A 14,105-nucleotide genomic window follows, 5' to 3' on the forward strand; every position below is an offset into this window, starting at 1 on the left:
CACTCAAGCTAGTCCAAACATTTATTTTTGTTGTGCGTTGATTTGAAGTTTGGACTCAGCGAGAGATTCGAGTTCAGTAGAAATTTTTTTCCTTCTCACCGGATGATCCGGTGCCCCTTCATTCTCCTCAACAGTTCATCCAACCTTCAATTCTCTCAGCTTAGCTTCTCTAAAGAAGGTCCGATGTCTTTATACGGTGAGCAGCTCAGTTGCAGCGAACAATCCAGTGTTTGAAAAATGGTTTGGCATGCAGAAAAAGTTCGGTGTTTGTGAGATGTCAAGGTCGGACCTTCCAGTGTTCAGTTAGTGGTAGTGAATATCAGAAGTTCTAAAATGTGTCTGGTGATAGTGTCCGGTGTTCAGCGGAGCTTCATCGGAGTATCCTGTGTTCAAAATTGGATTTCTTCATAAAGAAGATCTGGTGTTCAGAAGAACGTCACCGGAACATCCGGTGTTTGAAAGTTGTCACGGGTCCGTTTTGAGATACTTTCTGGAAATATTAGTCCAGTGCTCAGTTCTCAGCATCACCGGACCTTCTAGTGTTTGCAAAATTCGTGGGACCCACCTGTCATATAACCTCTTGGCTGCCGCTCTCCTCTCTCCATTTTTGATCTCGTCGTCACCCGTTCTCGCCGGAGCATCATCCATGCGCCTGCTGTTGCCGACCAGCATGCCGCCGCACTCCCTACGCCTGCTTGCCCACCAGCTCGCCGTCCTTGCTCTTGCAGCCGCTGCCCAAAGCTCTGCTGCTTAAAGCAACGCCGCACTGCGCCCTAGCTGTCGCCGCCCTCTGTGACGCCATCCCAGTTGCTAATCATCATTCTTCTCCCTCATCGCCGATCACCTCCGTCCTAGTCATTGTGGTGAGCACAAATCTCGGCCATATCTTCAAATTTCCAAACCGTAGCTCTATATTTTTGAAATTTCATTCAAATTCATGCAAATTCATGTGAATTGCATTCAAACCTATGTAAAATTAGTTCAATTCCGTGCAATCTGAGAGGATGTTCATCTGTATATGAGCTTAATTGCTAAAATTCTTCAAATTCGAGTTCAATTCATTCAAATTTGCTACCATTGAGGCGCTGATCTTCTCCTCGAGTCGAATGGGAGTTGGTCGAGGAGCACAACCACCTGCTCAGAGTTGGTTGAGAAGCATGACCACCTGCTCAGAGTTGGTCGAGGAGCACAACTACCTACTCGGAGTTGGTCGAGGAACACGAACATCTGCTCAGAGTGTGTCGAGGAGATCGACCACCTACTCATAGTTGGTCATGGAGAACTACTTGGTCGTGGAGAACGACCACATGCTTAGAGTTGGTCAAGAAGCATGACCACCTGTGCGGGGCTGGTCGCGGATCTGATCGAAAAGTTGCTCAAGGAGTTTGACACTCACGACGTTGGATCGGTCTACTCCAACTCTTTTTCAACTGCACTGCGTGTCAAGCAGTAACAATCTGTGATCTCCTACTACCATCATTTCCTGGGTGAATGCGGTAGAAAATTTTTGTTTTAGGCTAGCATAGCCTGCCCATTCCCCATCAGATAGAGTCGCACACCGAGGGTGATAGTGGCGTTGCTCGATGGAGTAGCACCACCCAAAGCATCACTGTGGCGGGGCTTGATGGAGAAGGGCCATCGGGACCCCCTCTGTGGCTCTAGAGGGGGAGCTCGATAGAGTCGCACACCTAGGGTGATGGTGGCGTAGCTCGATGGAGTCACTCCACCCAAAGCATCGCTGTGGGAGGCTCAATGAAGATGGACCACGGGACCCCCTTGGTGACTTAGGTGGTGGAGCTTGACGGAGTCCCACACCGAGGGTGACGGTGGCATTGATCAACAGAGTCGTGCCACCTGAAGCATTGTTATGGTGGGGCTATATGGAAATAGGCCATCAGGACCACTTCTGTGGCTCCAGAGGTGGAGCTCGACAGAGTCGCGCACCGAGGGTGATGGTGGTGTAGATCGATGGAGTCACACCACCCGAAGCGTCACTGTGCATGGGGGGGACAGGTTGATGGAGATGAACCACTGGGGCCCCTTAGTGACTCCAGAGGTGGAGCTCGATAGAGTGCATGCCAAGGGTGACAGTGGTGTAGCTTGACAGAGTCGCACCACCCGAAGCATCACTGTAGGGGGGCTCAATGGAGACGGTCCACCGGGACCTTCTCAGCGACTCCAGAGGTGGATCTTGACGGAGTCACAAGCCGAGGGTGATGGTGGCGTAGCTCAATAGAGTCATGCCACCAAAAGCATCGCTATGGCAGGGCTCGACAAAGATGGGCCACTGGGACCCCCTCGACGACTCCAGAGGTGGTGCACAAAGGAGTCACATGCCAAGGGTGATGGTGGCATAGATCATCGGAGTCACGCTAACCTAAGTGTCGCTGTGAGGGGGCCTCGACGGAGATGGGCCATCGGGACCCCCTCAGCAGCTCCGGAGGTGGCGCTAGACATAGTCGCATGCCAAGGGCAACGGTGGTGTAGCTTGACAGAGTCACACCACCCAAAGCATTGCTGCAGCGGGGCTCGATAGAGACTAGCCATCGGAACCCCCTTGGTGACTCTAGAGGTGAAGCTCAATGGAGTCATATGCCGAGGGTAACGGTGGAGTAGCTCGATAGAGTCACGCCACCCGAAGTGTCGCTGTGGCGGGGCTCAACAGAAACAAGCCACCAGGACCCCCTCCACGGCTCTAGAGGTCGAGCTCGCATAGATAGAGCTCAATGGAGTTGCTCGATGGAGTTGCACCACCCAAAGCATCACTGTGGCAGGGCTTAATGGAGATGGGCCATCAGGACCCCTTCCGCAACTCCAAAGGTGGAGCTCATGGAGGTGGAGCTCAATGGAGTCGTACGCTGAGGGTGTCAGTGGCGTAGCTCAACAGAGTTACACCACCTGAAGCATCACTGCAGGGGTGCTCGACAGAGACGATCAACCAGGACCCCCTCGGTGGCTTCGGATGTGGAGCTCAATGGAGTCGCACGCAAAGGGCAATGGGCCAGGTCGAGTCGGGGCCCCGTGGGTTTTAGACCTGACGGGGGCGGGTTCAGGTGTAGCAATTGCCCAATGGGGCTATTGGGTCGGGGCCCCAACCCGAGTTGGGTTTGGATTTAGGGCTTATTTTGCACCATTGGGTGCCCCACAGGCTCTGAAATCCCGAGGCCCATTATTCCATTTCCACGTTCGGCCCATTCGGCCATTCCCACGTATGTGATCGGTGCTACTTACATCGGTGAGTACCTCACCCGGTCACCACAACAGAGCTCCTAGACTGCCCGTCCCATCTATGAGTACCCTGCCATCGGCCTATGTAGTCCCATGTGCGGCATGCTCCGGAGGAAGCGCCGCCCAGCCAAGACTCCGTCATCCTACCTCCCATAGTCCCACATGCACTGCGACCTGGCCTAGCACGACATGGCCTAGCATGACCCCACCATCTTACCGGTGAGGGAGAGCATGGTGGAAGTCCATGCTAGTCCCCACTCAGATCCAGTCGGTGGCCTGCTCGGCTCGGTGGCCATAATAAAAGCGGAGGGCAGCAGCAGCCACGACGGGAGCCGAGAGAGGTGGCGGCCACGATGACGAACCAAGGGCAGCAGTGGCAAAAGCTCGATTGTGAGGGAGAAGGAGCACCTACGATCGGGTTTTGAGTCCTCCCGCTCTAGTCTCGTGTCCCCACTGGGGCCAACGACGGGGTGGATTTATACCCTATCTAATTTTTGGGTCTTGGTCGGGTTTAGTGTTACGAGTTTCAGGTCGGGTGCATTCTTGCTCCACCCAGCCCCGACTCAACCCGTTGCCACCCCTATCGATGGTGACGGTGGCGTAACTCAATGGAGTCGTACCACACAAAATGTCTTTGCATGAAGGGGGTTCAACAGAGACGGGCCATTGGGACCCCCTCGGCGACTCTAGAGGTGGAGCTCGATGGAATCGCACACCGAGGGTGATGGTGGCGTTTCATGACGGAGTAGCGCCACCCGAAGCATCACTGCAGCGGGGCCCGATGGAGATAAGATATCCAAACTCCCTTGCTGGTATTGGCTGAGGCGGAGTCGACAGCGGAGCCAAGGGGTGGGGTGGCGGTCTGAGCATGCTATCTAATGGCAACTCTTTCAAAATATGAACCGTTATGGCGGATAATTTCGTGTGGTGGTGAGATATTCTTCTCTTTTTTGGCACAAGTATACGATGATACACGGTAACAGCAGCATGTCTGACAAGCTAATGTGTCTGTTATCCTAGGGTCCTGCGCCAACTACCCTCACACATACCAAAAGGGATTCGAACATTAAATGTGATGAGATAGGTGTGAAAAAAACCATGGCACCGAGTGGAACTCAGAAATGTCACCGTGCTAACCAGGGTGTCGCCATGTGCCCCTGAGTATTAATCAAAAAGTCACTAAACTAGAATCATGACAACCCTGTTTCCTTCTTGTGGCATACGCCTACTGCTAGCAGAGCTTTATAAACAAAGATTTTACCCCACAAGCCATCTATTGTGGAGCAAGAGAGAGAAATCCTCCCTCGTTGATCATGGCGTATTCTCCCACTCCAAGCAGGAATGATCCAGCCATGTCACCTTTAACGCCAACGCTAGTTCTGCTAGCCATAGTGCCACCAGGGGCGAGCAACACAAGGGGGCCATTCCCAGGGATGGAGCTAGTTCCAGTGCCAAAACTGATTCCAATTGATGTGCTCCCACCATCGCCAAAAGGGTCATCGCCAACCACCCCATGCCTTTCTCTGGCCCGATCGGGCTCCCTGATCAATGTCAACAATGCTTAGGGGGAAATTGACTGGAACTTCCTTGAGAAGGAGATCTGGGAGGAGGAGAAGGAAGAGGAGGAGGAGCGACGCAGTGAATAAGGAGATCATGGAGTCCCCTAGCTCTTCTTCGCCCGATGGTTATGGCGGTTCGGGGGCCTACTTCTACCTCGGCCCTTATGGTGGGAGACACCTGAAGCATAGGCACCACCATTAGGGACTTTTATTATCATTTTTCATTGTGCTTTCTTCTTCTGAGTTTCTCAAAAAGCCAGGAACTCGGAGAGGACCTATGCATGTAAGCATCTTTTGGATGTAAAAACCATCGGTTTGATGATTTTTTATGAATCCTTGGCCATCTCCTTTTGATCATCTTATTCTATGCTCATGATGCTTTTCCCTTAACTGAAACATTGGTGAGACTCCAGGTAGGACTTTCATCCAACCGGGGTCCTGGTATCCCCTAAGTCACTTAATCAGGGTACCAAGTCTTCTCCGAGTAGCTCTGTGAGCCACCCGAGAAGTACCCTCTTCCGAGTAGGACCTTCGGGTTAACCGAAAAAAAATATCATCCTTAGGATGGGGAATGACTTCCAGAGCCGACGTCCGAACCGAGGGGCTATGTGATGACGGTGAGGCCCAAAGCCAATTACACTCTCATGTGCCATTCAAGTTTATCGTGATCTCGACCCTTGTAATGGTCCTTTTTGGTTCTTGTAACTGTTTTGAAGGTAACGCATTTTGATAGGGTTAGCAAAATCCTACAAACATGCAGGATCAGTCGAGCCTTTGACTCTTATAAGAAGTAAAGGTGGTTAGCTATTATTGGCTTGCTTAGCACGCAATCTGATTCTTGACCCCCCCCCCCTCGGTCCCCCTCATGCTCGATGCTAGCAAGCGAGCGGCGGGCGTGACTATTTAGTAACTTTGAACCTCTGAGGTTGTCACTATGAACTATTTGGTTTGAGGCACATGGCCTTCGGTGATGGGTCTCAACACGATTGTAGTACATTAGTAGTGCAAGGATATGGGACCGAACGTGACCAAGGCTTGTGGCCTTCGAGGTGCAGAGGATGTAGGACTCGACGCGACTGAGGCTTGTGACCTTAGAGGTGCGTGGTGCGGAGTCACGCCACTATGATGGGATTACTCATGCCATCATCGTGGGTTTTTGACGAGACATGGGGCCGTTGAGGCAGTGCGTCACGGGACTGAGGCTTATAGCCTACAAGGTGTGGAGCAAGAGCCACTATGATGGGATTACTCACATCGTCGTTGTGAGTTTTTGCCAAGGCACAAGGCCATCAAGGCAGTCTGTCACATGACCGAGGCTTTTGCCATCGTCGTGAGCTTTTGCCAAGGCATGGGGCTATCGAGGCAGTGCATCCCGTGATTGATGCTTATAGCCTACGAGGTGCGGAGCTTAGTGCCACTATGATGGGTTTTTGCCATCATTGTGGGCTTTTTCCAATGTACGGGGTCATTGAGGCAGTGCGTCACGTAAACGAGGCTTATATCCTACGAGGTGTGGAATTGTTGGTGTATGCGATCAAAGCTTATAGCCTGCGTTGTTTGCTCATGTTGGATATGTGTCGAATAATTGTACGGAGTTGGTTACGTATAGGACTTAAAGTTGTATTAGTGGTACATGGTGAAATCCTAGTAGGACTTCTGTATCCAGGCCTCCTTATAAATATGAGAGGAGGGCCACTGTTTATAATCATGATGACATAGCGATAGGTTCGCAAGGGGGCAACGAGTCTGCCGGAACCCTAGGAAGCAGCCGGTGTTGCTAGTTGGGGAGGAGCGCCCGTAGTCATGCCTTGGGAATGTAGGCTTTGGCTGAACCTCGTTAACAGATATCGTGCCTCTGGTGTCATCTGTGATCGTGTGCATCATCTCGGTAGATCTATCCATTGCTTCCGCTGATGGCTTATTTCCTAACAAGTAGTATCAGAGCCATATTTGGATTGGATCTAGAGACGTTGCATGGAAGATCACACAAAGGCGTGAGGATTATGCTCTATAAGGCATCATGAAACACACGCGTGGTGCGAGCCGGATACGGCGCAAGGTGGAGCATGGCGGTGGCCGGTGCGCGCAGGTTAATGTGAGCGTCGGTGGTGGCTAGATGTTCTAGTTGAACATCGTTGTCGAGGAGGCCAAGTACGGTGCGAGGAGCTTTGACGTGCGTGGCTCGTCCAAGAGGCAACCTGCGGGTGCGTAGGCTCAATTCGCAGTGGCATGGTCTGGATTCATCGAGTCCAGGTTGGCTCTGGAGTCAGACATGGTGCATCTGTGCATATGACGGCTAGACTAAATCGGATTCGTGCTGGCGTTCGAGAGTAGAGAGCAAGTCAGTAACGGCTTGGAGTCTGAGTCCGTAGTAAGCACTAGCCGAGCTCTGTGCTGGTGGCGCTTTGCGTGTTCGTGTGGAGGATGAGGCCCGTGGAGGTCACGGAAGCCTGGCGGCCAGGGGCAAGCCATGTAGCCAAGGCATGCCATGTTACAGCCCAGGCGGCAGGCAAAGCTAGGCATGCGCACAACAGGCCAGAGTGACCTGGCGGGACGCTCAGCAGGCACTGATGTGGTGTGGGGCCCAATGGGAGTGACCGCCAGTAATATGTAGTAGCCATCAATTCCCAGGATGGAAAGCAAGGAAAAAAAAAGCTTTACGTGTTTGAATGTGGGCATGCATGTGGACTAGTGGTGCTTCTCATGGGCACAGGAGACCGTACAAGCTGTGCAGAGCGTCTAACGTGTGGAGTGCTCTCGGTGGATTAAAAAAATGAGGCATGCAGGCGTCTAGTTTGCGCAGAGGTGCATGTCATGTGGCCCGGTGGCTTGCGTGCGGAGAGGACGTGTTGTGTGAGCGTGGCTAGAGTTGGAGACTTATCGGGATTAGAGTTGGGCTCGGCGGTGCAGATCAGATCATAGAACAAAGGCGTGTGATGTTCGTACAGGAGGTTCTGTAAGGGATCAGTTATGTTTCAGAGAAGACTTGGTGATCACTGATTTTGCGCATGGACATTCGATGATGATAGATAGGTTCAGTGAAGGACTTGGGCAAACTATTCGTGGTGAAGGTGAATAGTTTGGTATTCGGCGATGTGAGACCGAAGTTTTGATCAGTCGTCGGATGGATTGGCATACAGGTGACAAGACGTGTCGCGTAGGCAAATGCACAAGGTGCGTATGTGCTGGAGTCCGACAGGAGGTCCCATATGCTGATGAATATTACAACAGGCGAAGGAGAAGAGGCAGTCGACTGGTTGGCCAGACCACATGCCGGTGTTGCGATGCTAGGTGATGAGCATGGGATGTCGATGGTTTTTGGTCGTGATGCGCATGACGACTGATGAGAGTTCAACAGTGGTAGCCAGATAGTCCAGAGAAGGCTGGCAGACAGTTCACTTGGAGGGTGAACATATTGTGGTGCAAGACAGACATGCTGGTGGTGACATGCCAGTCATACCGCGACAGCAGAGACGATGAGACTGGCGACAACAACATAGGATCGTGAGGGCTAGTTGTGGTTATTCTCTGTAGCGTGGCAACACGTGGCGCGAGCTCAAGATGCAGGTTTGCATTGGAGAGGGCTTGCGCTCTTCCAAATCAGTGAGGGCAGTGATTGATTCGAATTGTGGCCACAAGATTTCTGAAGTGTGGATCGATGGGCGTGAAGAAGCTTCAAGGGCTGAGTTGGAAGGAAGTAGAGATTATGGAAATCTTTACTTGCAACTGAAGTAATATGGTTGGTCTGGGACTGCAGGAGGCTACGGTGTAAGACGTCAGAGAATCGTAACCTAAACAGTTAGGTGAAAGAGCAATGCTAGTGTGGCAATTTCTATGTGTGACTTGAAAAGCAACAGTGAAGTTCTCGGTATCAAGAAGCAGTCAATTGGGAGTGTAGATGTCGGATTCAGTTGGTTTTTTCCATGTGACACCCATCAGGGAGCAGTTTTCTTCATGAAGTCTGGTGATTCTGGTTGTATCTACTTATGTGACGAGCCGAGCTACTGTTGGAGTAGGTGCTATCAAAATCAAGATCTATAATGAAGTTGTGTGCTTCGGGGAGTCAAGCATGTGTCAAGGCTAAAGAAGAATCTGATTTCGCTCAAGGAGACTGTGTTGATAGAAGAGAAAGGTGCTCAGTTGCAGGTGGAGTCATGGAGTCTGAAGTTACAGGGATAGCAGAGTCTCTGGAAGGCAGTGAGTCTAAGTAAAACTCATTGGGCAGCTCTCGTTGAGAGCCAAAGGCGACAACTTAAGTCTAGTGTACATGAAGGTTCACGCATGACGGCTTCAAGATGGAAAATTATTCGTCAATGTGGAGTTTGTTGGATATGTCCTCGAATAATTGTATGGAGTTGGTTACATATAGGACTTAAAGTTGTATTAGCGGTATATGGTGGAATCTTAGTAGAACTCTAGTGGAATCCTAGTAGAACTCTAGTATCCAGGCCTCCTTTAAAGGAGGACCGCTGTTTGTAACCATGACGACATAGCGACAAGTTCACAGGGGGGGCAACGAGTCTGTCGGAACCCCGTGAAGCGGCCGATGTTGCTAGTTAGGGAGGAGCGCCTGTAGTCATGCCACAGGGATGCAGGCTTCGGCTGAACCTCATTAATAAATATCGTGCCTCTGGTGTCGTCTGTGATCGTATGCATCATCTCGGTAGATCTATCCGTTGCTTCCGCTGATGACTTATTTCCTAACAGCTCATGGCCATAGCACTATTATCATGTGTTGAAGAGGCTATAGCTGGTGTATGCGTGTGCATGAGGTACAGGCAACTAGCTAAAACCGACGGTAAGAGATCATGCAGAAATAAACACATGTGAGATGGTCGCGCACTTATGCAAAAATTGATAATACGTGTGAGAAGGTCCTGCACTTGTGCCAATTTTCTCACGCATGAATAATTTTTGCCAAATAAACGAGGAAAAGGGGAGGGCAGCCTCACTGACCTGCCTGGAATGAGTGGAGGCCTCATCGCGAAGGCCTACGGAGGCGGCCTCGATGTGGCAACCCACGGAGCTGACCACGGTGTAGTGCCCGTTGAGGCCTCGTGGGTGCGCGGAGCTCCGGGAGTCTACCTCGGTGTGAAAGCTCCTCCGACAAATAGACCGCGTAGTGGGCTCTGGAGGCCTCCCTGACTACGGCCTTGCTGTGAAGGCCTAGACAGAGGCCCCTCCAGTAGACGGACCACGCGGGAGGCTCCGGAGGCCTTCTAGGCTCTGGCCTTGCTGCAGAGGCTGAAGGCCCAGATGGCGACTGTCACCGGATGTCGCATCCGCGCATAGACACCTTGGCGCGATGGCCTGTGGAGGCACGACAAGCTCTGTCATGCCATCCAGTGTCTGAGCAAATGCAGATACTCAGCATAGCCGCAAGTAGGTGCTAGTAGCAAATATATCAAATTACTAGCTTTTACAACAACCATGCTGTGATGACTGTTATTCCCTTGTGAAAGTGGTGACTTTTTGACTATCATGAGGCATAAAATATGTCGTGTTCCGTTAGCCAACGTACACGCCTATATACGGCCCATGCCATGTCAGGTAATTTGACCACACAGCAGCTTGCACGACTCAACCCTAGTATTATTGTTTATTGCAGGCGCGTCGTGCTCACCAAACATGCCACCGGCCAACATGCAATTAGTGATGTCACAATTCACTATGGTCAACGCGGCCACAGCTGCATGATAGCAAGGTAAGTTGCTGCACTGATGGCTACATTAAGGTGACCAGTTACGCCATTTTATTCATTAAACGAAAAGATGGAAGAGTGGGTAGCTACCCATAATCATAGCAGTACAACACAATTACTAGCATAGTAGCAAACAGAACTCACCGTAACAGTGGGCTGTGCGAAGAACACACCACTCATTGCTCTTACCTTCGCGTGTGGTTGAGCCTTGCATGGGTTCCCAAGGCGACAGTCAACGCAACGATGCATTCTCCATTGGCGATGTCGAGGCCGCCAGAAAGGCGGAGAAGGCGGGCCTGCACGCCCAGAGCTACGCGGTTGCAACCTTCCCGTTGGTTGACGTCGAGCTTGCTGGAGTGGAAGCGATCCGGTTCCAGATGGAAGCACTGGGTGCCTTCCATGGGCCTTTCACTGCGGAGCTGGCCTGGTAGCGAAAGAGGGCTTCGAGCGGCCTCCAGAGGCCTCCACTGTGGAGGTAGCCCGAGGTGCGGAAGGAGGCTTCGGGTGGCCCCTCCATTGTGGAGGGGTGTGCGGGCCTCCGACAATAGCCCGAAGGCCAGCCTCGCAGAGGCGGTCCGCGCTGAGGCCACGTTCGTCTGGCATCCTGAGGTTCCGGCCCGGGGTAGGCACACGGAGGTGGACCGTGCCAAGGGTTCTTTCACCGGAGAGCGGCCATGTCGTGGCCCAGTTCGCCCGAGAGGTGGGGCTTGCGGCGGCGTGCGGTGCCGAGGTCAAACCCGGGCACTGCGGCGCATAAAGTACAAGAGCTAGTCCGGTCATGCGAAAGCCGGAAGCATTCCCCATGCCACCATCGAATGACATCCACCGGGTAGCTGCATGCAAGGTTAATGCAAATGACACATACATTACAATGGTAGCTGCATGTAGCACAAGAGCTGCATGTGGCAGACCTTTTGACCACAGCTAGCGCTAGGGACCTCAACACGCCAGACCGCCGTGCTGTAATAACACAGTGGCCTTTTGGTGAGCTCCTGGGAGTGATTTGACTATGGCAGGCATGGCCCGACTACCCACAACCCTGAAGATAAAAAACTGCCCTACTACACGAGCAGGAGCACCCATGCATCCAGCCGGCCGCACGACTGCTAGGCTATCCAATCTGATTAATTTTTTAAATTGCCATTCTTGGCAGCTGTGCAGTTGAGGGGCAATCATGCCACGCGCATTTACCGTACTAGCGAAGCACTCGTACCTCGACGTGGAGAGCTACGTGGACGAGTAACGGCCCCCGCCGCCGACGGCGGCGTCGGTGAGGACGTGCCGCCCCTCTCCACGTTTAGCGCCCTGGACGGCATGAGCGACCACACGAGTGCTCAGGGTGACTTCGCGGTGGCGCTCTCGCCCCGGTCCGTCGCTGGTCGCGGACCCCGCGCGGTGCCGGTGTCCCCTCGTGTGTGCGTCACACGGCGAACACCATGACGTCGTCAAGCTCGCGGAAGATAGCAGCGGGTTCCCGCTCGGAGTTCGAGTTGTGCCATGAAGTTGGGTTTCCATGTTGTCTCTTTTCGGTGTGCTCTCAGTCCCGTTTCTAACATGGCTTCATGTGCCTGCCTCTTCCCACGTCATCTGTTAATGCTTTTTCCTAACAACTTTTGAGCGAAAATTAGCTAGGACAAAAGTTTTGTAAGAAAAGTTTGATTAAATATTTTTAGCGAAATTTTTTTGACTAATGCAGCAGATTGAACTTGGATCGAGAAAAAAAACGAACCCTGTTCAACTTGGATCAGAAAAGCAAAGAGAGAGAAAAGTTATAGAGAGATGGAGCCATGGCCGGCAGTGCGCCCACGCTGCCGGTCACCGCTCGCGGTTGTCTTGTGTACATAAGATGGAAAGGTTTAATTTCAAAGAATTAAAAAAAATCAAAAATCAAATATGTTCAAATAATTTGTCCGAAATTTGGAAAGAAAATTCCAAAATTCACGAATTCCGCTTTTTCCGCTGCACGAAAAATTGGAAAACGAAGTTAGAATCCCTTGTATCATGATGTTACATATTTAATTAGCAAGGTGACGCAATGTGGAAGCCTTCCTTAAGTATCAAAACCTTTAGAGATATTTTGGCCAGTGGTTATGTGTTAGTGGCACTCACGCTAAATGTCAAATGCCCCCTTATGTTAAGATGTTGCGGATTTGTTAGTGGCACCCCACTCTACCCTGAACACCACACCCGTGCGACGACAATGATAATGCATGCCCGCAGTCAACCAAGCCACGGGCTTCTTCTATATACTTACATATCATGCCATGCGCTAGCTAGCTATATCCATCTAGGTCTCATCGATCGCCACTAATTCCTAGCTTAAATCAACAGGGGATTATTGAAGCTTCACACATCTCTCTCCAAGTACTCCGAAAGGATGCCAGTCTCATCGTCTCATCACCCTCCCTCCTGCGTGACGTGCAACCTCCGTGCGCCATGCGGGCGAGCCCTCACGCGGCTCTTCCGCATCCAGGCGTTCTCCGTCAGGGCCTTCCGCTTCCGCAACCTCCTGAAGGCCGCCGCAAGGATGAGCCTGTGGCGCCGTCGCCGCCGCAGGACGTTCCGGTCCGTGCGTGCGGTCTTCTGGCCGCTCATCCCGCCGTCGTCCACGCCGGCGGCGGCCTCCGCTGCAGAGGGTGAGGCCGCGCACGGGGCAATACCGGAGGCGGCGGCGACGGAGACGTTGGTGCACGCGCCCGTGCCGTCGCCGGCGTACGTGAAGGTGGTGGCGCGGCTGCGGTCGGGGAGGAGCGCTGCTAGCGGAGACGGGGAGGCGGAGGAGGAGGAGAAAAAAGAGGCGTGCCGAAGCTTCGAGAGCTGCCTGATGGAGATGCTGGTGGAGGAGGGGAAGGCGAGGGACCTGCAAGACGTGGAGGAGCTCCTGAGGTGCTGGGAGCGGCTCAAGTCGCCGGTGTTCGTGGAGCTGGTGTGCAGGTTCTACGGCGAGCTGTGTAATGATTTGTTCCTAGCGGCCGAGGGTGATGACGCGGACATGGACGCCGTCGACAGCTCCGGGACGTCAACTTCGGCTTTATAAATAGATCATCACCTTGCAGAATTTGCAGATTATCGATCGTCAGTATTTTCTGTAAATGCAGAACAAAATATGTTGTTCTTAAGATTTTTTTCACCCACGTCAACGTGAGTGTGATGTACCTCTCATTGACTCATTCGATTGAAATACGATTTAACAACATGGGATCGGTGATTTACAGAGGTCGACATTAACAAAAAAGAAACACTCATTCGGACTAATAATTTGACAGAGATGTCATGTACCCTTGTGGAGGCCTATCGTAACAGGAAAGAACTTCAATTACAGGAAGTCACCCAAATCTAACTACGTTCGTCGCTGCGTCATTGTAGCTCCCGGCTAGGCTGGAAATTTGGAACGCAACGTGGAAGGGGGCACGGCACGGGCTTCCGGAGTTTTAGAGGTAAACCTCTAGGCGCTCATCTAGCGGACACGCTTCCTTGCTTGACACGTGGGCAGTAACGGGAAATACCAGGGCCGCTCCACCCTTATGGACCCCTCCGATGCCTGCGTTGTTTTCCTCGAAGACTCGAACTCGACCAAACCTCCACATAGCGAGACCATACCTAATTATATATTTTTT

The 14,105-nt window shown here is 52.1% G+C and overlaps 1 protein-coding gene across 1 annotated transcript; it reads left to right on the plus strand.

Annotated features, from left to right (window-relative positions):
* Positions 1–12,640: 12,640 nt before the first annotated feature.
* On the plus strand, positions 12,641–13,701 carry LOC133885474 (uncharacterized). Its single transcript, XM_062325196.1, has one exon. It carries the CDS (start codon positions 12,866–12,868, stop codon positions 13,523–13,525), a length of 660 nt encoding a protein of 219 aa, XP_062181180.1. The 5' UTR covers positions 12,641–12,865; the 3' UTR covers positions 13,526–13,701.
* The last annotated feature ends 404 nt before the right edge of the window (positions 13,702–14,105 follow it).

This window comes from Phragmites australis, chromosome 11, assembly GCF_958298935.1.
Source record: "Phragmites australis chromosome 11, lpPhrAust1.1, whole genome shotgun sequence".
Taxonomy (NCBI): Eukaryota; Viridiplantae; Streptophyta; class Magnoliopsida; order Poales; family Poaceae; genus Phragmites; species Phragmites australis.